A 22,780-nucleotide genomic window follows, 5' to 3' on the forward strand; every position below is an offset into this window, starting at 1 on the left:
TTTTTTTGACTGAGTTGAAACTTATCTATTGTTTGAAAATATTTTTTAGAAAATTTTCTTATTCTTTTTTTTTTTTATATGGTTTGATTTGATCGGTGAAATTTATGCTTACTATTAAAATCAATTAAACCCTTTGATAATCACCAATGTATATCGTAATTAAAATTGAATCTAAAAATTAAAATTCGACATTTATAGTATTTTTTTTATTGTAAATCCACATCTCTAGTTGTGCTTCCAAATCTTGAAAATCAGATTATGTATTTTTAAATTGATTCTTTAAACTTTTTCAATTTTTCATATTCTTTTTTTTGACTTGGTTGAAACTTATCTATTGCTTGAATATTTTTTAGAATATAAGAAAATAAAAAATCTACGAAGAAATAAACTTATTCTTTCTTTTTAAAAAAAAAAAATCTCAAATATACGATTTGATTTGATCGGTGAAATTTATACTTACTATTAAAATCAATTAAACCCTCTAATTTTTTAATTATTTTTCAAGATGATTCTTTTCACCAATATATATGGTAATTGAAATTGAATCGAGGAAATGAGGATTTGACCTTTATAATTTTTTGTTTAATAAGTTTGTGCTAAATTTCTATCTTATCCTACTTCAATAAAAATAACAAAAATAAAAACATTTTAACGTACTTTAAAAGTAATTGAAACGACCCATGAAATTAATATTTTGTATGAACAAGGATGAAAACTTGTTCGGAAACGAATGAGCATGCCTCATAGAAAGATGTTCGTGATTCAGCTAATAAGCCACTTAAAATTCAACTAACAAAACGAGTCTCACGACCCAAATTTTAAGTCTTTGAAGTCCAAATGGAGATTAAAAAGATGAAAGCAAAAATAAATAAAAATCAAATAAAATAATTCTAAAAAGAAAATTTAAATCAAAATAAAAACAATCTAAAGGAATTAAAATTAAAACAATCTAAAGGAATTAAAATAAAGTGTTGAAACGTGGATTCGTTACTTTTCAATCCTTACTGTTTGTTTGGAGGCGCTTTAGATAATAAAAGGATGTTAGATGGGGTTTCTATATGCTTCATTCCAACTCTCACAAATTCTCTTAAATTGCAAACTTTCAGATTCCAAGGATACAAACATGGCAGAATTCCTGTGGACCTTTGCCGTACAGGAAGTGTTGAAGAAGACGGTGAAGCTGGCGGCCGAGCAGATCGGCTTGGCATCAGGATACGAGGAGGAACTCTCTAAGCTGAAGGACTCTTTACTCATGGCGCAAGCCATCCTAAGGGATGCTGAAAGAATGAAGACAAACCTTGAATCCCAGAAGCAATGGGTGAAGCAGCTTGAAGATATCATCTTCGAAGCTGATATTTTATTCGATGAGCTTGCTTATGAAGACGTTCGACGCAAAGTGGAAATCGAAAAATATAAGGTGGTACGTAATTTCTTTTCATTCTCCAAAAATCCCCTTGCTTTTCGTCTCAAAATGGCAAATAAAATCACAACTGTGGCTAAAAATTTGGCTGACNTCTTTTCATTCTCCAAAAATCCCCTTGCTTTTCGTCTCAAAATGGCAAATAAAATCACAACTGTGGCTAAAAATTTGGCTGACTTTAATTCTACACAAAGTCCATCGGGATGTGTTGCTACAATATCTAATGAAGCTGAAATTGATCTTAATCAAACTCGAGAGACAGACTCATTTCCAGATGAAATTGGAGTTATTGGAAGGGAATCTGAAGTATCAAATATATTGGATAAACTACTTGTCCTCAATAACCAAAAAACTCTAGTTGTTTTACCCATTGTTGGTACCGGTGGGTTAGGAAAAACAACTCTCGTGAAGGAGATTTTCCATCATGAAACGATAAGGAAGAATTTTGATACTTTTATATGGGTATGCGTGTCTCATCCTTTTAAAATCAACAAAATTTTAAGAGCAATCCTGAAATCCTTGAATCCTAAGCTTGATGGGTCAGATGAAAAGGAAGTCATTCTTCTGAACCTCCAAGATCTACTGAGTGGCAAAAAGTATTTTCTTGTGCTTGATGATGTTTGGAACGAGGAACCCATTCTCTGGACTGAGTTGAGGGCTTGTTTGCTAAAGATCAATAAAAATATGGGAAGTGCTATAGTTGTGACTACCAGAAGTGATAAAGTTGCAGAAATTATGGAGACAAAATACAGACATCATTTGAGTCCGTTACTAGATGATCATTGTTGGTCGTTATTTGAAAAATGTGCATTTGAAAGTAAATTACCAGTAATTTCTGATGTCATTCAAGGAAAACTTGTTAAAAAATTTAGTGGCATACCATTGATTGTGAAAGTGTTGGGAGGAATGGTGATATCATGCAAGAATGATGAGGAATTGCAATCGACTTTGGAAAAGCTAGTGAGAATTGAATTGTCAAAGGAAGATCTTATTTTATTCACAATCAAATTAAGTGTGGACCGTCTACCATCTTCTTCATTGAAACAATGTTTTACCTACTGTTCAAATTTTCCACCCGATTTTTTCTTCGATAAAGAAGAACTTGTTCAAATGTGGGTAGCACAAGGGTTTATTCAGATACCCAATGGAAGTAATGTAACAATGGAGGATATTGGAGCGAGATATTTCGATATTCTGTTGTCTCGCTCCTTGTTTCAAGATGTTGTCAAGGATGAGAGAGGAAAAGTTGAATATTGTAAGATGCATGATCTTATATATGAGGTCGCATGTGCTATTTCAAATGATCAACATTTGAGAGAGGACCTTGTAACAGATGGAAAATCTCATGATGATGAAGTTCTTTTGATCCGTCGAAGAAGAAGAACAGTTTATTGTTGTGAAAATGTACCATTTGGTAATCAAGTTAAGATCACTAACTTCATTTACTTGCGGGTTTTAATTATTAGTGGTAAGTTCGTAACTGAATTGCTTGATACAATCGGTAAATTGAAACATTTGAGGTATCTTGACATTTCAAAATCTGGAATAAGTGAGCTCCCAAAATCTATTGTTTTGCTTTACAATTTACAGTCTTTGAAGCTTCGAAGGGGTATAAAGCTTCCAAGGAAGTTGAGAAAGTTGATCAACTTAAGGCATTTAGAATTTGGTTGGTGTAATTTAAATCAAAGTCATCAAATGCCTAAACATTTAAGTCGAATGACTCAACTTCAAACGCTTTCTACTTTTATAGTTGAGTCTGATGAAGGATATAAGATTGAGGAGCTTGGACCTTTAAAAAACCTTAAAGGTCAATTAAGTCTTCTACCACTCGAGAAAGTTAAAAGTAAAAAGGAGGCCATGGCTGCAAATTTAGTTGAGAAAGAAAACATCACTAATCTATCTTTTGAATGGAGTTTTAGTAGAGAAGACTGTGTTGACAATGATTTGAATGTGTTGGAAGGGCTTCAACCACACATAAACCTTCAAGCATTGAGTATTGTTCACTTTGCAAGTGAACTTATGCCTAGTGGTATTTTTGTTAAAAACTTAATTAAGCTTCGGCTAGAGTTTTGCATAAGATGTAAAACTTTACCGATGCTAGGACAGTTGTCCAAACTTGAAGTTCTTTACATTTATAACCTAAGAGGTGTAAAAACTATTGGAGACGAGTTTTACGGGAATTATCGCGACAGTAAAACTTTATTTCCTCAATTGAAAGCATTTGAAATTTCGAGTATGGACACTTTAGAGCAATGGAAAGATGTTGGTACTGTGAAGAATTGTACAACTTTTCCTAAACTCGAAAGCTTAACCATTCGTTCTTGTCTCAAACTAACGAATATTCCAAACATTTTTGCAACTCATAGCCCGAGGTTGGAAGCTGACACTGTTAATGCAAGGTTATTTTCAAGTTTTCAAACTCCTCCAAACCTTCGATCTCTAAGCATTTATGATTGTACAAGTTTGGTAAAGCTACCAAACTGGTTAGAATGTTGTAGCTCACTCGAAGATTTGTGCATATGCAACTTTTGTGATGGTATTTCCTTTCCAAATTTGCAAAATATGCAAAACTTATCTTCATTAGGAATCGAAAACTTTCATAATTTGCGAAAGGGGCTCGACGGTCTTCATAACTTGAAAACATTGAAAGTTAAAGGGCCAATGGAGGGTCATGATTGGAGTCGATTCATGCCCTTCAATTCACTTGAAGTTCTTAAGTTGCATGAAACAGGAACTAATAGTTTAACACAACTTCCTCGACAGCTTGAGCTCCTCACTTCGTTAAGATCCTTGCATATTGAGAGTTTTAATGGCATTGAATCTTTGCCAGAATGGTTGGGGAACATTACATCTTTGGAGATGTTGAAATTATGGTATTGCAGAAATTTGAAAAATTTGCCCTCGAAAGAAGCTATGTCAAATCTAGCTAGATTGAATTATTTGGAAGTGTATGAATGTTCCCAGCTTGAAGTTGGTGACGGTAGTGTTGAACGGGAAAAGGTTTCGCATGTACCCGATGTTCATGTATTCTAAAATAACTATTTTATATTTGTTTCTTTTCTTTATATATATATATATATATATATATATATATATATATAAATAATTTTAATGTTTTCATTAGCCTAAGTAAAATTATAATTGTATTCTTTGTACTTTCTTTGTACTTTAAAGATTATATTGATTCTGTTACTACATAATGTTTTAGTTCATCATTTTATCTTTATTCAAATTATTATTCTATTTTATGTTTAGACATTTAATTATGAAATATTTAGTCTTTTTTTTTAATTAAATTTCTATGTTACCATACTTTAATAAAAATAAAATAAGAAAAACCTAACTTTCTAACAAGTTAGAAAAGAAATTGAATCAATATATGAATGATAAAATTAATATTTCGTTTGAATTAAGTTGAAAAAATGTTTGGAACTAATTAGTATGCCCCTTAAAATTCAACAACTAGATTAGAAAGTTGTTCTTGATTCAACTAATAAGCCATTTAAAGTTTAGCTAACAAGTCATGATTCAAATTTGATCGTGACTAAAAAAAGAAAATGAAAATGAAATAAATAAAAGTATAAAATAAAATAAAATAAAATAACATGAGAAAATCGGAAAAATTTAAACAAAAATAAAGACAACACCAAAATAAAATAATAAAACAAAAGTTCGATTACAAGAGGGTGTTGTTCAAATTTATTACAAACGAAAGAAAGGGTTCGGGATACAATTACAAAATGAGATAAAAAAAACACTCAATTATAGAAATGGATTGATGCTTTGTAACAACCCCTTCGTGACAGTGTAGCTCTTGGATGCTTTTACACCTCAACCAACAGCGTGCGACTACTACCGGAATAAAAAAATAGAAATGAGTAAATATATAAATATACCAAATATGCTCTCATCGCATCGTTGATCTAGTAAGCTACTACAGGCTTTTCTCTAGACTCTAAAAAGCTCGGGCTTATTTCTAAAGCTATTGGAGCATTAGGATTTTAAACTAGACAACGAAATTATATCTTACCTGTTGTTCCAAGTTGACAACAAAATAGAATAGTTTAGAAGGAACTCAATTACAACTTATATTATATTTTATTAGAGAGTAGTTGAACTTTATTTATGGAACTAGTACCTCTTATGCCTTTAAAAAAAAAAAAAAAAAAAAAAAAACTCCAAATCTATTGATACCATGTAAGACCTATAATGCCGGGGAGAATATAGGATTGAGGGCGGCATAAAAAGTCGGAGCTAATACACTTGAGCTAGTAGAACAAGTTACTCACTTCATAGTAACTTTAGGAGAATGATTAGTAGACTTAGTAGAACAAGTTACTGACCTATGAATTATTATGTAACGACCCGAAATTTTCTACTTAATTTAAGGTCGCTACTGTATACATACCATAAACATTGAATGCGGAAGAATTCAATGTTTATGGTATGTATACAGTAGCGACCTTAAATTAAGTAGAAAATTTCGAGTCGTTACATATTACTAGACTTGGTAGACTAAATTACTAACTTATGAAGGAATTATAGGAGAATTGGCAGTAGTTGCCAAATTGTGAACCAAATTTAGTGCCAAGGTTTTTTTTTTTTTTTTTTCTCTTCCTCAAGTTGTTCATTTGCTTCTTTTACTTGTTTCAACTTATTTTGATCGAGTGTCACATCCAACATTTGGTATCAGAGCCAGGATGTTGAAACAAATGCCATCACTATAGAAAGTCACGGTAGGAAGTGACAATGATAAAAAGCAGAAAAGAGGGGAGTGTAACGCTCCAGTACTAGCTACTCACGAAAATTCGAACTGTGACCAAAAAGACGAAAGCACAAACAAACAAAAATATAAGAAAAGAAAAGAAGAGGAAAAGATAAAAATACCATTTAATTAAAATAGAAGAAGGGAAGTTTTGTTTCAAAATATTAAACGGGATACAAATATAAAAGGAATATACAAAAGACTAAAAAATACGGAAAATGGATTGATGCTGTGGAACGACCCCCTCTGTGACAGCACAGCTCTCAAACGCTCCTCCATCCCGACTGACAGTCAACGAACACCTGAAAAAGAGAGGAAAACTTGGAGCCACCTACTTATAGAATCTCATCGCATCCCAAGATTAACAGGTTCCCACGTGCTTCTAATTGACTCTAGGACATCTGGTGTTGGTCTTATCCCATTGGAGCTTGTCTGGTTCTCTGTCTTTTCTTGTAATCCCTAAGAGCTCCTTATACCGAGCTGTAATCACCGGTGTCTCTCTATGAGGCGCTACCTCTGCATGGCATTCTGAGACTATATGACATCTTATCTAGGGGTTTGCTGAGTACCTCCTAGGCCCATGATAGTCCCCTTTATTGGGGGTGCGACCCAACCCTTTCCCATGTAGTTAATGGGTTGTACGACATGGGGACACTTTAACCATGCGAAACGGCTAGAAGTAGTGAGAACTGATCAGGAACCCTTGGTCATCCCACAAAGCTATTGATACCGTTCACACAACTAGCAGCCTAAGAACACTCCTAACGTACTTGATTTGTTGTGGTTATCTGTTAAGCTCCTATGGAAAGGTTAGGTCTAGACGCAGTGTCACTTATAACCACAAATCACTAAGCTTATCTTATTAATGAGTCTTGGAAAATAACTAAGTTTGCATACAACCGTCATCTAGCATCATCATACATATTTCCTGCAAATTAAACATACATGCTCAACGGGGCCATAACATCCATCAAGCACCTGATGCGCAGAGTTCACAAATTCACATCCTCCTTTCAACACAAATTAAACATATGCATATATATAGCGGAAGCTTAAAGCATAATTGCAACATTCAGATAATTCTCATAATGCTTCACATAATACACTCATACTCATAATAATTGGACTACCTAAATTTATTCATGGAAAGCAACCACGTAAGGTAAATTCACCAGCGAGCATTCATGTCAAGCGATTCCTACAAGTATTGCTTTCTAAATACCATGTGGACTCACATGATTGACGTGTGCCCTTTCGTTTAACGTTCCTGTGCAAATAGGGTGTCTAAAAATATTGATTTTTCCCAATTAGGTCCTAAATCACATAAAAATATGATTAGAATTGAAATCGGGCAAACAAAAGTCGAATAGGATGGGTAATAGTACCTCAAGCGCTCCCATGCGCCACCACGAGTCACCACGCGCCACTACGCGTCATCATGCGCCACCAAGTTTTATACTTATGGAATAACCTTAAGAAAAATATTAGTAGACTTAGTAGAATAAGCTACTAACTTATGGAGAGAATCGGTAGTTGTTACCAAATTGTGGATTAAATTTTGTAATTGAGAATTGACAAGTTAAATAAATAAATAAATATAAAATAAATATATTTATTCAATTCAAGACAAAGTTGAAAGGAAACAAAGGATGAAATGACATGGTGTGAGCTGTTACCCACCCAACAATTGTCTTACAAGTCGAGTCATCTTCAATATCAATCACGAAATTTAAAAAATAGTGGAGGCCTTAATAGATAATTTTATAAAGATTTTCTTTTTGAATTTTTCTCTAAACCAAAGATGTTTGTGGATGAATAAGAGAGTGATATCATCATATCATGATGTTAAAAGCATTTTTAATGCCCACTCAAATGTTCAATTTGTATGTATTCTAGATGTCATATGTATGGAAATTCTAATTACTTTTTGTTCGAGTTTTCTTATTAAACATGAGTAAAAATGTAACTAGTTTATGTTTTCACTGATAAAAAGTTAAATTTAGTATTTTTACAATTAATATTACTTATAATCCGACCTTCACTTTTAGTCAGCTTGTCATAGGAATAGATTTTTAAGATCATTCGCACTAAGGAGTTGAATCAATAATTTTAATTAAGAGTGTCATAAAATTTCACAATGAAAACATTTTAAACCAATATTCTAAGTCTCTCAACCAAACACAAAAAAAAATTGTCCCAATTTTTCTAAATTGATTCAAATGGGCTCTAGTTTTCCTAATTGTGTTTCTAACAGAAAAATTGATTTAAACAGCACCAATACTTTGCTCATCTTTCAATGGTTGAAAATAGACTACTTTAGAAAATAAAGTATTAAACGTTTTTTCAACCTTTTAAAACTTTTCAAACCTGAATTATTATTCTAACTTTTGGTTGGAAAGCACATTTGGTCATGTTTAGATGTTTAGTTGAGATTAACATGGCATGGGAATTCAATAAGAAACCTGAAAACTTAAGGACTCTTTGTGAGTTAATAAACTTGACTTAGCAAAAGAAGTCATTAACTTAGAGTGATTTTAGGAGATCAATAGTTATTTATTTGAAAGATTAGGGAATTGATTATGAAATCTCCATTATAAATAGGTATGTTATTTACCAGAAAAAAAAATTAATGAAGCAGATATGCTCAAGGTTACTCTATTCATAACCTCTCTCCTCTCAAATTGTTCTTCAAGCTTTAGTTATTTGTTTCTAACATATTCGATCGTGAGTAATTTCCAACACTATTTTCTCGTAGCGCAAGCCATCCTAAGAAAGCTGGTGTTTTACTCGATGAACTTGCTTATGAAGATGTTTGATGCAAGGTAGAATCGGAAAAGGTGTGATGGTAAGTAATTTCGTTTCATCATCCAAAAACATCAATCTTTTTCATCTCAAAATGGCCAATGAAATCAATGGCGTAGCTAAAAAGTTACATGAACATTACTCGAGAAAAAGATTTGTGGGATTCATTGCTACAACATCTAAAGAAGCTAAAACTGATCTAAACCAAATTGTAGAGATGAACTCCTTTCGCGATGAAATTGGAGTTATTGGGAGGAAAATTGAAGTATCAAATATAGTGGATAAGTTCCTAGCTGTTAAGAATCAATAAATTCTAATTGTTGTACCCATTGTTGGTACGGGTGGTTTAGGAAAAAAAGCTTTGGTGAACGAGGTTTTCCATCATGAAATGATAAGGAAGAATTTCGATACTTTTATATGGGAACGTGTGTCTGATCATTATAATATAAATAAAATTTTAAGAGCAATCTTGAAAATCTTAAATACTACCTTTGGTGGTTCTCATACTTCAATAACAACAAAAACTCTATTTTCTTGTGCTTGATTATGTTTGGAATGAGCATCTCAATCTATAGAATGAGTTGAGGACTTGTTTGCTAAAAATCAATCAAAATTATAGATATCATTTGAGGTACTTACCCGATAATCATTATTAGTATTTATTTGAAAAATGTGCCTTTGGAAGTGTATTACCAATAGTTCCTGAAAATTTTTGGGAAGAACTTGTTAAAAAAATTGGTGGCATACCCTTGCTTGTGAAAGTGTTAGGAGGAATGGTAAAATCATTCAAGAATTATGTGGGACTGCTATCGACTTTGGAAGATCTAATGAGAATTGCATTACAAGATGAAAATCATATTTTATCCACAATCAAATTAAGCATGGACCGTCTACCATCTTCCTCAAATTATGTTGGAGAGTTGTTAAACTTGAGGTTCTTGAAATTAATGAGCTAAGTGCTGTAAAAAGGATCAGAGACGAGTTTTATGGGAAGTATCACGATAGCAAAAATTTATTCCCTAAATTGAAAAGATTTGATATTTCGTACCTACTCAATTTAGAGCAATGAGAAAAAATCTATGTTGTATCGAATTGTACAACTTTTACTCATCTCGAAAGCTTAATCATTAATTCTTGTCCCAAGCTAATGAATATTCCAAATATGTTTCCAAGCTTCGAAGGTCCTCCAAAATTTTGAACCCTAAAGATTTATTTATATCAAATTTGCAAGGTTTTTTGAGACTTACATTACAAGTTCATTGGCCAAAGGAAGAATTGTGATGGGAGTCCATTCATACCCTTCAATTCGCTTGAAAATAATTGAAAATCTTATATCGTGAAACAAAAACTAAATGTTTAACACAACTTCTTAAAGAACGTGAGCATCTCACTACTTTAAGATTGTTGCCTGGTGAGTCTTTTAATGGACTTGAATCTTTGTTAGAATGTTTAGGAAACATTACATATTTGGAGACATTGGTGATAGTCAAATGCAAAAATTTGAAAAGCTTGTCACCGAAAGAAGCCATGTCAAATCTTACTGGATTGAAAAAATTTACAGTGTTTCAGTGTTCCCAGCTTGAACTTGGTGAAGGGAGCTTTGAACGGGCAAAAGTTTTCCATGTAGCCCGTATTCATGTATTCTAAAACACTTATTTACGTTTGTTTTTCTTTTTTTTATTTTTGTATTTTTTTTAATATTTACATTAGTCTAAGTTAAATTATAATTTTATTCCATGTATTTGAACAATTGTATTGACTTTGTTTACTACCGTTTTTACGATTTAGTTTGAAAGTATAATCGATTCAATTAAATTATTATTATTATTATTATTATTTTTTGTAATTTTGGTTTCGATGGTATTTATAAAAGCTGTATTCTTTGTTTATATCATTTAATGATTCTCTTGATAACATTTTGATTATTGTACCAAGTAGCGTGATGTTCATCATTTTATCTTATTAAAGTAACAAAGGCACATATTATTACTGTATTTTATTTGAAGTTTTCGAGGTTCACGAATTAACATTTTCTAAATAATGCATAAATGAATAATTTAGACCTTACTTCGTTGGAAGAACTACAAAATATTAGCATAGGAGAATTTTTGTGGAGTTTTGGTGGGTGTGGAAGGGTTGAGGAAGATAGTGAACGTAAAGGGTGAGCAAATTGGCCTAGCATGGGGCTTCGAGAAGGAGCTCTCAAAGACGAGTGTATGAAGATAAAGGTGATCTTCAGCACACATATGATGACCTTGCCTATATGAAATTGACAACGGATGACCTTGCCATTCTCTCCTTAGTCAAAGTTCTAACCTAATTTTCAAGATGTTCTCTATTGCTGGAGAGAGACTCGAATGGTTTGTGATTTTTTGTTTAGTTGCTGAAAAACAATTGAGAATTGTTTCAATCTCTAATGATTGAAGTATCAAAGAGGGAAAGGTCCTGTAGCACTAGTCGGTTTTACCGATAGTGATTTAGTTGGAGACATTGATGATAGAAAAAACACCGCAGGAATGACATTTTATCTAAACAGAAATTTATTCTCTTGGCAATCTCAGATGCAGTGAACTGTGGCACTATCTTCCTATGAGGCCGAGTTCATGGCAGCAATTGCGGTGTCCTACCAAGCATTGTGGCTGAGAAATTTGTTGAGTGAAGTGACTATAAGTGAACTAAAGTCGGTAACTCTCTACGTCAAAAACAAATATGCGATTGCACTGATGAAGAATCTAGCATTTCATGGATGCAACAAACACATTGACACTCACTTCCACATCATCCGTGAGTGTGTTAAGAAGAGAATTTTTTGTGGAGTTTGTATGCATTAGAGAGCAACGTGCATATTGTTATTTTTGCCCCCTTTATTTGTTTTGACATTTTTCGATTGTGGGTCATTAACAACACTCTATGGATGTGCCATGGTCTCGAACTGCGGTGTCATTGTCAGCCGTACATGTATGTCTTGCCTTTACATGAAATAGAAGTAGTACGTGGCTTGAGTATTTTAAGAAATACTCAGTAAGTGACCCTCTATTGGGGTTAAATGCAAACAGATACAATTCATGAGTGGGACCTATCATAGCAGTCTATTTCCTACTACGGATATCATAAGTGGGCAATTAAATGTGTACTTAATTTTCCTACACACGGCCCACATGTGCAAGTATGGATCCACCAGTCGGTTTAATCACCTCCTGGGCTTTTTTTGGTCGAGCGGGCATTCTCTAGTAGGTGTTGATGTCGGACACCTGTTAGGAACAACAACCGTCATGGCAACATTATAGTAAACATAATGATCGTTGCCCTACCTTGTGAAGCCATGCGTTATCATTCAGCATACAATTATAACCAAACCAACGATAGGGCCACTTACTTGGTTGTTCTAGACCGAAGTTACTATGATCCTTTGATGCTAGCTTAACGTTACTCTCTGAAATTTAATTCTGCCTAAGGAGTCCAACATATACATTAAAATTCTACCATGGAAATTGAATCACCTAATTTTTTATAAAATAATTTAAACTTACTCCTAATAATTTAAACTAGCTAAACCTAATTTTGTATAGAATAATCTAAACTTACTCTCCCTCGTTTAAACTAACTAAGCCTAATTGTACATGAATACTTTAAAATTATATAAAAAATTTAAACTTACTCTTAATAATTTAAACTTGCTAAACTTAATGATGCATAAATACTTTAAAAGTGGCTCCAAAAATTCAAATTAGCTAAAAGGCAGTTGTACTAACATTAAATGCTTCTCATGAATTGAAATGAGGAGACTCCCTTCTACCCTAGAGGTCGACCTTTTTTTTTTTTTTTTTAATTTCAAAAGTTTGGGTTATTAAATTTTATAGTATTTTTTTATGTAAGTCCACGTCACCAACCGTGCTTTGAAGTCTCGAAAATCGGATTGTGACAATTGTATTTTTTAATTGATTCTTTAAAGTTTTTGAAGTTTTCAATNTTTTTTTTTTTTTTTTTTTTTTTTTTTGAAGTGTTGAAACAGAGAAACTTATCTATTATTGCTTGAAAATATTTTTTAGAAAATAAGAAAATGAAAAATCTACCAAGAAACAAATTTTTTTTTTTTAAGAAAAAGAAAATCCAAATATATCATTTGATACTTACTATTAAAATCAATTAAACCCTCTATTATTTTAATCCTTTTTCCAAGATGATTTTTTTTTTTTCAATCAAGTATATTGCAATTGAAATTGAATTGGGGAGAGGAGGATTTAACATTTTTAATTTTTTTGTTTGGTAAGTTTGTGCTAAATTTCTATCTTATCCTAGTTAAAAAATAAATAAAAATAATAGAACTTTCTATTTACTTGAAAAGAAAGTGAATCGGGGCGATGAAATTAATATTATGTATAAACACTCCTGAAAACTTGTTTGTGATTCAACTAATAATCTGCTTAGAATTCAAATTTTAAGTCAAATTTTAGTCATCAAAGTCCAGATCGAGATTAAAAAAATAAAAGCAAAAACAAATAAAAATAAAGTAAGAAAATTTGAAAAAATTGAAATCAAAATAAAAACAACACGAAGGTTGATTACAAAATAAAAATAAATTTATTAGAAACAAAAAAAAAGTATAAAGATTTTTTTGGCTTTTTATGTTAGATAAAAGGTGTGGCTTTTTCTTTTGTGGCTACTGTTTCTTTGGAGGCCACTTTGTTAAGCGTGTCCTGTAAAGGAGGTTAGATGGAATTTCTGTATGCTTCATTCTAACATACACAAATCCTCAGAATTGCAAACTTTGAGACAATACAAACATGGCGGAATTCCTATGGACCTTTGCTGTAGAGGAAGTGTTGAAGAAGAGGGTGAAGCTGGCGGCCGAGTAGATCGGCCTGACATGGGGATTCAAGGAGGAACTCTCAAAGCTGAAGGACTCTTTACTCATGGTGCAAGCCATCCTAAGGGATGTTGACAGAATGAAGACAGACCTTGAATCACAGAAGCTATGGGTGAAGAAGCTTGAAGATATCGTCTTTGAAGCTCATATTTTACTTGATGAGCTCGCTTATGAAGACGTTCGACGCAAAGTGGAAATCGAGAAAGATAAGGTGGTACGTAATTTCTTTTCATTCTCCAAAAATCCCCTTGCTTTTCATCTCATAATGGCAAATAAAATCACAATTGTTTCTAAAACGTTGGATGAGTTTATTTCTACAAAAAGTCCATCCGAATGTGTTGCTACAATATGTTATGAAGCTGAAATTGATCTTAACCAAACTTGAGAGGCGGACTCATTTTCCGATGAAATTGGAGTTATTGGAAGGGAAACTCAAGTATCAAACATAGTGGATAACCTACTTGCCCTCAATAACCAAGAAACTTTAGTTGTTTTACCCATTGTTGGTACCGGTGGGTTAGGAAAAACAACTCTAGTGAAGGAGATTTTCCATCATGAAGCGATAAGGAAGAATTTCGACACTTTTATATGGGTATGCGTGTCTGATCCTTTTAAAATCAACAAAATTTTAAGAGCAATCGTGAGATACATCAAGCCTACATTTGGTGGCTCAGATGAAAGGGAAGTCATTCTTCGAGAGCTCCAAAATCTGCTAAGTAGCAAAACGTATTTTCTTGTGCTTGATGATATTTGGAATGAGGAACCCATTCTCTGGAATGAGTTGAGGGCTTGTTTGCTAAAGATCAATAAAAATATGGGAAGTGCTATCGTTGTGACTACTAGAAGTGATAAAGTTGCATAAATTATGGAGACAAAATACAGACATCATTTGAGGCCATTACTAGATGATCATTGTTGGTCTTTATTTGAAAAATGTGCATTTGAAAGTAAATTACCATTAATTTCTGATCTCATTCGAGGACAACTTGTTAAAAAGTTTGGTGGCATACCATTGGTTGTGAAAGTGTTGGAAGGAATGGTGAAATCATGCAAGAATATGTAGAATTGCAATCGACTTTGGAAAATCTAGTGAGAATTGAATTAGCAAAGGAAGATCTTATTTTATTCACAATCAAATTAAGTGTGGACCGCCTACCATCTTCCTCGAAACAATGTTTTGTCTATGGTTCAAATTTTCCACAAGACTCTAGGTTCCTCAAAGAAGATGTAACGATAAGGGTTTCAAAAAGGCAAAAAAATAAAAGCCTTAAATCTCTTCGGAAATCGTAGGATTTCCGGTGAGGCATGCCCTGCCAGCAAGGGCGTATTAATTCCTTGAGTCCCCTTATTAAACCCTAGGTAACTTAGTAGTCGTCTTTTCCTTTCGAGTCACTATCCTACCTATGAAGGAGGAGCTGAAAGGTTAGGTGAGGGATCGAAAACGTCGCGAGACTTTGGACTTCTGTGAGCCCATAGGTAGTAGCAAACCGATGCCAGGGTACTTCGGGACAAGCGGGACAGACGCATCGCCGAGGACAATGGTGGTCTCATTGGCAACGACAGTCAAACTCTGCGATTAGGGTTCATTGGTGTAACAGCCCAAAAATAAATAAATAAATAAATAAAAATTATTATTATGTATAAAATAATAATAATAAATTAATAAAAAAGTAAATTAAAAAAAAAAAAAAAAAATTATTCCCTCATCTCTCCTGGTCACTTTTCCCAACAATCTCTCCTCAACCCACCTCATAGTTCCTCAAAAAAAAATGAAACAGAAATGAAAAATGTCAGATTTGAGAAAATAGAAATACCTGCGTCAAATTTATAGGAGATGGGTTTGCAGAGATGATCAAAATTTAGGTGGGAGAGAGATTTGAGATTTATCTGTAAGTTATATCTCAGATCTCCTTTTTTTTCCATCCAATTATTTAGTTTTATTTAGCAATTTAAGTTGTTAGAAAGATCGTCAGGCTATAGCAGAAAAAATAGAATCAATTAAATTGGCCAACCTATTGTAAAGGTAGCAAACAAAACTAAAGAATAAGGGTTAAACAGATCTAACGTATCAGAATTTCTTCTCTCCGCAAAAACAAACACAAAAAAAAAAGGTTCAGATTTAGTTTTGTCCGAGAGATATTTTGCTAGAAAAAGATTTTGCATTTGAAGAGGTCCATAGTTTTCTTTTTATTTTATTTAATGATATTAAAAGGATTTTGCAGTAGTTTTCCTTTTATATTATTAAGTCATCCTCAAACACAGTGTATAATTAAAAGAAAGAAAATACAGTAGGAGACAGGTTGGGAAGATTGTGAATATAATTGAAATTATCTGGAAAATGTTAAAGAGTATTAAACACGGTAAGATAAAATAGAATATCTGGAAAATTTTAATGGGTATTAAATGGTTTATATGAAAATAATACTAAGGTGTATAAATATTTCAAGACCTAACTCAGGCAAAGACTCTAACGTTCGCATGAAGTATAACACATGGATCAATATAAATTAGAGAAACAATTTTGTAGAAATTCAAACTCGGAACTGATGTCATGGGCTCACATAGGTTGACTTGGAGTTCAATGGACTTTCATTAAGGATAACGACGGAATCNGTGTTGGAAGGGCTTCAACCACACATTAACCTTCAAGCATTGCGTATTGATAACTTTGGAAGTGAACTTATGCCCAGTGGTATTTTTGTTGAAAACTTAATTAAACTTGAGTTACGGTCTTGCATAAGATGTAAAACTTTACCAATGCTGGGACAGTTGTCCAAACTGGAGGTTCTTGAAATTTCTGACCTAAGTGGTGTAAAAAGTATTGGAGACGAGTTTTACGGGAATTATTGCGACAATAAAACTTTATTTCCTAAATTGAAAACATTTGAAATTTGGAGAATGGACAGTTTAGAGCAATGGAATGATGTTGCTACTGTGACGAATTGTACAACTTTTCCTCATCTCGAACGCTTAACCATTCGTTCTTGTCTCAAACTAACGAATATTCCAAACATTTTTACAACTCATAGCCAGAGGTTGGAAGCTGACACGGTGAATGCAAGGTTATTTTCAAGTTTTCGAAGTCCTCTAAAGCTTCAATCTCTAAGCATTTGTGATTGTACAAGTTTGGTAAAGCTACCAAACTGGTTAGAATGTTGTAGCTCACTCGAACATTTGTGGATATGCGACTTTTGTGATGATATTTCATTTCCAAATATGCAAAACTTGATTACATTAAGAATTGAAAACTTTCATAATTTGCCGGAGGGGCTCCATGGTATTCATAACTTGAAAGCATTGACAGTTAAAGGACCAATGGAGGGTCATGATTGGAGTCGATTCATACCTTTCAATTCACTTGAAGTTCTTCAGTTGCATGAAAAAGGAACTAATAGTTTGACACAACTTCCTCGACAACTTGAGCTTCTCACTTCTTTAAGATGGTTGAGTATTGAGAGTTTTAATGGCATTGAATCTTTGCCAGAATGGTTGGGAAACGTTGCATCTTTGGAGACATTGGAATTATTAGAGTGCAGAAATTTGAAAAACTTGCCCTCGAAAGAAGCTATGTCAAATCTAACTAGATTGAATCGTTTGGATGTGCATAAATGTTCCCAGCTTGAAGTTGGTGAAGGTAGTGTTGAACGGGAAAAAGTTTCACATGTACCCAACGTTCGTGTATCCTAGAATAACTATTTTATATTTTATATTAACAATTGTACTAATTCTATTACTACATTAATTACTACGCTTACTTGGAGATCATCTATTTTATTTGTAACATTTTAGTAAATCATTTTATCTTTATTCAAATTATTTTATTTTATCTTTATTCAAATTATTATTCTTATTATTATTATTTTGTCTAATAAGTCAAATAAAAAAAAAGTTATTTATATATTTGTTGAGTACATATAAAAATAACGATAAATTTGTTTACATATAAAAAAAATATATAAATAAATAAATAATTTATTTATATATTTGTTAAGTGATTGTTATGAAACAAATATATAAATAAAAAAGTAGTATTATGGTCAATATCTCAATAATATTTTTAATTTATATATTTGTACCATAAAAATCGCTTAATCTTTGAAACGAAAAAAATATATATATACCTTTGTTAATATTTTGTTTATTGTTTTGCGAAGAAAATCAAAATTTTATTTGGTAGTCTTGATATATATAGTAATGGACTAGAAGTTTAAGTTGGGACGACTGAAGATCAAAAGAACAATAGATAGTNGTTGATTGTGTATGTTGTTATTGTTTGGTCATTATAAAATATAACTCATAATTGGACTTTACTCTATTGATTGTAATATTATTTACTGCATTCATGTTAACTTAATTCTATATTTATTATAATTTAGAATACGTTATGTTTTACCTTGCATGGAATGTGAATGTAAATTGTTGTATTGATGAGTTATGTTTTACCTTGCATGGAATGTGAATGTAAATTGTTGTATTGATGATGTTTAGATTTACTGTGATTGTTGGTGTGAATTAGTAGCTATAGTTTTAGTAAGCTACTAAATGTTAGGGTTGTTATGAAAATGACTTTGCTAAGCAAGATCATATATTTTAGTTAGACGTCTTGAACATAAATAAACTATACAGTCTTATGATCATAGAGATGGGGAGAACTGTACCAATGTATACGGAAGAGTAAGTAGTTTTAGATGAAATAAAATGACCTAAGAAACTTGATATAGATGTCAATATCCTATAGTATACGATAGATATTAAAAGTGGTAGTGTCTGAAAGAAAACTTTATAACTTTGAAGTATGTAAAGATGAAATTAAAGTACCTGAAAACAAAAAAAAAAAAAATTGAGTTAAAGACCATAAAAGTTTAAAACATGTATACTTAAATTAATTGGTGAATGACATAAGTGTCGTTAATGGAAGATGAGCTTTGTTAGTACTAAGATGTAGAAAACTTTCCTAGCTTAATAAGGCTTGAAAACTATATAAAAAAAATATAATAATAATAATAATAATAATAATAATAATAATAATAATAATAATAAGGAAAAAAAATAATAATAATACAACCGCAATTATGGAAGTTGGGAGATGATTTAAAAGTATCGGGCCACAATTTGGATGAGGTATTACGATCATGGTCAAAATTTTAGAGGTAGATGGAGAGGGACTACGGTATAAGATTGTCAAAGTACCTTAAATTTAAGAAACCATGATTTAAGATGAACTTAGGCGGGAGACACACGAGGATTAGAGTGGGACATTGTCTCTAGATCAACTAGAAGTTTTGTGATAATCCTCCTTAAGGTATACGAATGCACTCAGGAAGCTCAACATAAACAAATTGTTTTAGAAAATTACCAATCAATTTTTCCTAGCAATGTCAACCTGGTTAAAAGGTATTACTATAGTTAAAGTTTCAAAACTGTCATTTTAAGTTTGATTTTCAAGTATCCCAAGTTTTATGGCATGTGAGGATATCCACCATGCTTATATAATAGCAATTTTTATAAGAGAATTTTGTTAAGCCCATTCTTCATAGTACAAGGCATTGAAAGGGTTGTGATGTCTTTCCGTTATGGTTATAGGAGCATTAGTTTTGGGCTGTACTAGATAAGGTATACCAAGAGAAAAGCCTATTTGACAATGTTTCCAATGAAAGTTACCAAATCCTCAAACTCTAGCTTGACCACAAACCAAATACAGGAAGTCGTTCGTAGATCTATGTGATTTACCAGTGCATCAATTTGCATTGGGTTAGGGTGGAGTTTTTAACCAGTTTCATGTCATGATTTTCACTCCAAAAAAAACAAAATAAAATAATACTAGAATTGGGGTAGGTAGCCAAAAGAGACTAAATATTACAAATTTCTTGATTTTGTATGGCAAAATAGGCAAATTTGTATATGGAATTATCTACAAAGATGAGACCTTAATGACGAACCAAAGCAAGTGGACAGTTACAAATAATACAAATACAAACAATAATGTGGAAAGAAAAACAACTTTTTTTTCTTTTTAATTATGAAAAATACAGAGAACGAACAATATTAATTGGAAACATTCCTCTAATGATTTCCCTGAGAACTTCTATAGTAAATGGACTATATAGAATTGTGATTCGTCAAATATTGCAAAGCCCCGATATCTATTACCTCTCAGAATTGAACTATAAAGAAATTTCGATCTAAACCGGCACCAGAATATTTGATTGGGGAGGAAGATTAGAATTAGAGATTGATCGAGAAACAAAGGTATGAAGGCGTGCGAGTAGGAAACAAAAAATATCTATTCTAGTTCTATCATCAGCTATGGTTCGAATCTTAAGAGAAATTATCGAGAAGGTTTCTACCCTGAAATTTTTCGTGGTCTTTCTTTAATGGTAAGGAGAGGAAAAATTTAGATCAAAAGAAAGTGACATTTTGGAGTTTTACCAACAATTTTCTTGTGTAGGCGGAGATCCCGTATTTTAAAATGAGATTTTGAGGACGTATGGACAAACAGGTCAATTAGTGAACCTTTAGCTAAGTATAGAAAATTTGATTTGGAGAACAATGTAAAGCAGAAATTCGTAAAACTATTGATCTAGTAGATGGAATCATAGTATTAAAAAAAAAAATGAGGAACTATGTTAAATGAAGTGCCAGAACCACAAACCTTAGATGAATTATGTTGTCCATGAAATTTTAGAAGAAGACCCAATATGACATGATAAGGCTATGTACGAAATTTGGTGACCATTAAGTTATGACAACGGGCTAAACCAAGTGTAGGTGTAAAATGATTAAAATGCCCCTATAATTACGTACCACTAGTTTATGACCAAAGTGACCTTTATATGACATGAAATTTGATGAGGAGCCTTATATCATGTTGTAAAGGGATTACACAAAGTTACAAGGCCATTGGAATATGTTGAAGAATTAACCAAGATTTGGGGGTAAATGACCAAAAGACCCTTTTGGAGTATGAATTAAGATTTAAAATACCTAACTATCTGACACAACACCTTATAAAGATTCAAAGATTTTATGAATACAAAGTGATAGGCTTATGAAAGTTTTATGCATGCAAATAAATGTTATGACATATACGAATTAAGGTATACTTGTTAAGAATTTTTACTTAGTGGAACTTGAAGACTTAACAAAGAACTCTTAAAATAAGGACCCGAGTTATTCCAAGATTAAAACACTTTCGAGGACGAAAGTTTCTTTTGGAGGGATATGATGTAACAGCCCAAAAATAAAAAAATAAACAAATAAAAATTATTATTATGTATAAAATAATAATAATAATAATAAATTAATAAAAAAAGTAAATTTAAAAAAAAAAAAACCATTATTCCCTCATCTCCTAGTCACTTTCCCCAACAATCTCTCCTCAACCCACTTCATTTATAGGAGATGGTTTTCAGAGATATCAAGATTTACATGGGAGAGAGATTTGAGATTTCTCTCTGAGTTATATCTCAGATCTCCTTTTTTTTTTTCTATCCAATTATTTAGTTTTATTTAGCAATTTACATTGTTAGAAAGGATCAATAGCAGAAAAAATAGAATCAATTAAATTGGCCAACTAAGAATCAATTAAATTGGCCAACTAATTGAAAAGGTAGCAAACAAAACTAAAGAAGAAGGGTTAAATCGGCAAAAACAAACACAAATAAAAAAAGTTCTAGTTTTGGCAACAAGAGATATTTTGGTAGAAAAAGATTTTGCATTTGAAGAGGTCAATAGTTGTCCTTTTATTTTATTTAATGATATTAAAAGGATTTTGCAGTAGTTTTCCTTTTATATTATTTAATGATATTAAAAGTCATCCTCAAGCACGAGATAATTAAAAGAAAGGAAATACAATAGGAGACAGGTTGGGAAGATTGTCAATATAATTGAAATTATCTAGAAAATGTTAAAGAGTATTAAACACGGTAAGAGAAAATAGAATATCTGGACAATTTTAATGGGTATTAAATGGTTTATATGAAAATAATACTATAACAAAAATGTATATAAATATTTCAAGACCTAACTCAGGCAAAGACTCTAACGTTCGCATGAAGTATAACAAATGGATCAATATAAATTAGAGAAACAATTTTGTAGAAATTCAAACTCGGAACTGATGTCATGGCCTCACATAGGTTGACTTGGAGTTCAATGGACTTTCATTAAAGATAACGACGGAATCGAACTTTCATTAAGGATATATTCGTGGCAATGACTTAAGCTAACCAAGTAAGTGACCTTACTATCGGCATGGTTATTTTTTTTTATTTTGACACGTGCCCTGTGGTTCTGCACGTGTCATATATATTGATATGTGTGAATTGTCTGTGGATCGATATGCTTCCTATATGTTATGTTATGTTATATAATATGTGGATTGTATGATAATAATTATGGTACGATGTGTTCAAGGACATGTTTGAGATAGGATACGAAAAGGATGCACAAAACAAAATGTAACAATAGAAGTAAGTTACGTTCATGAAACGTTAAGGTCAGGCTACATACCGGAGTGCTATGGATAGGATAGATTGATGAAAGAACACGGTTAGGTTATGGGTAGAAAGGGATAGGTTTGTGATAGATTGATAGAACGATAGTGTTATGGTAAGTTAGTGAACGATAGAAGAGTTTATGTTATGACCTGTTTATGATATGGTACATTGTATGCTAGATTATTGTGCTTAAGTACGAAATCATGTGAACGTGAATGTATGTTATACATGCTGCTTAGTTGATGTGATATGAATGCATGTGACGATGTGTGGCCCTTGTACGATTATGGCTTGTTATATGAGTATTGGAATGTAACTGAATGAATTGTATGACATGAAATACGGTAAATTGCATGATACATAACCCCGCTAGGAATATGTATGATATGTAACGAAATGAGAATAAGAATGAGAATGACATTTGAAAA

The 22,780-nt window shown here is 32.2% G+C and overlaps 1 protein-coding gene across 2 annotated transcripts; it reads left to right on the plus strand.

The window, feature by feature from the left end:
* The first annotated feature begins 1,079 nt into the window (after positions 1-1,079).
* On the plus strand, positions 1,080-17,614 carry LOC111804706 (putative disease resistance protein RGA3). 2 transcript variants are annotated; one of them, XM_023689463.1, is made up of 3 exons: positions 1,080-1,504; positions 1,589-3,380; positions 16,478-17,614. In XM_023689463.1, exons 1-3 carry the CDS (start codon positions 1,124-1,126, stop codon positions 17,539-17,541), a joined length of 3,237 nt encoding a protein of 1,078 aa, XP_023545231.1. In that variant the 5' UTR covers positions 1,080-1,123; the 3' UTR covers positions 17,542-17,614. The 2 variants fall into 2 exon arrangements, with proteins under 2 accessions (XP_023545231.1, XP_023545232.1); XM_023689464.1 differs by having other exon boundaries at positions 1,080-1,448; positions 1,533-3,380.
* The last annotated feature ends 5,166 nt before the right edge of the window (positions 17,615-22,780 follow it).

Source organism: Cucurbita pepo, chromosome LG11 (assembly GCF_002806865.2).
Source record: "Cucurbita pepo subsp. pepo cultivar mu-cu-16 chromosome LG11, ASM280686v2, whole genome shotgun sequence".
Lineage (NCBI taxonomy): Eukaryota > Viridiplantae > Streptophyta > Magnoliopsida > Cucurbitales > Cucurbitaceae > Cucurbita > Cucurbita pepo.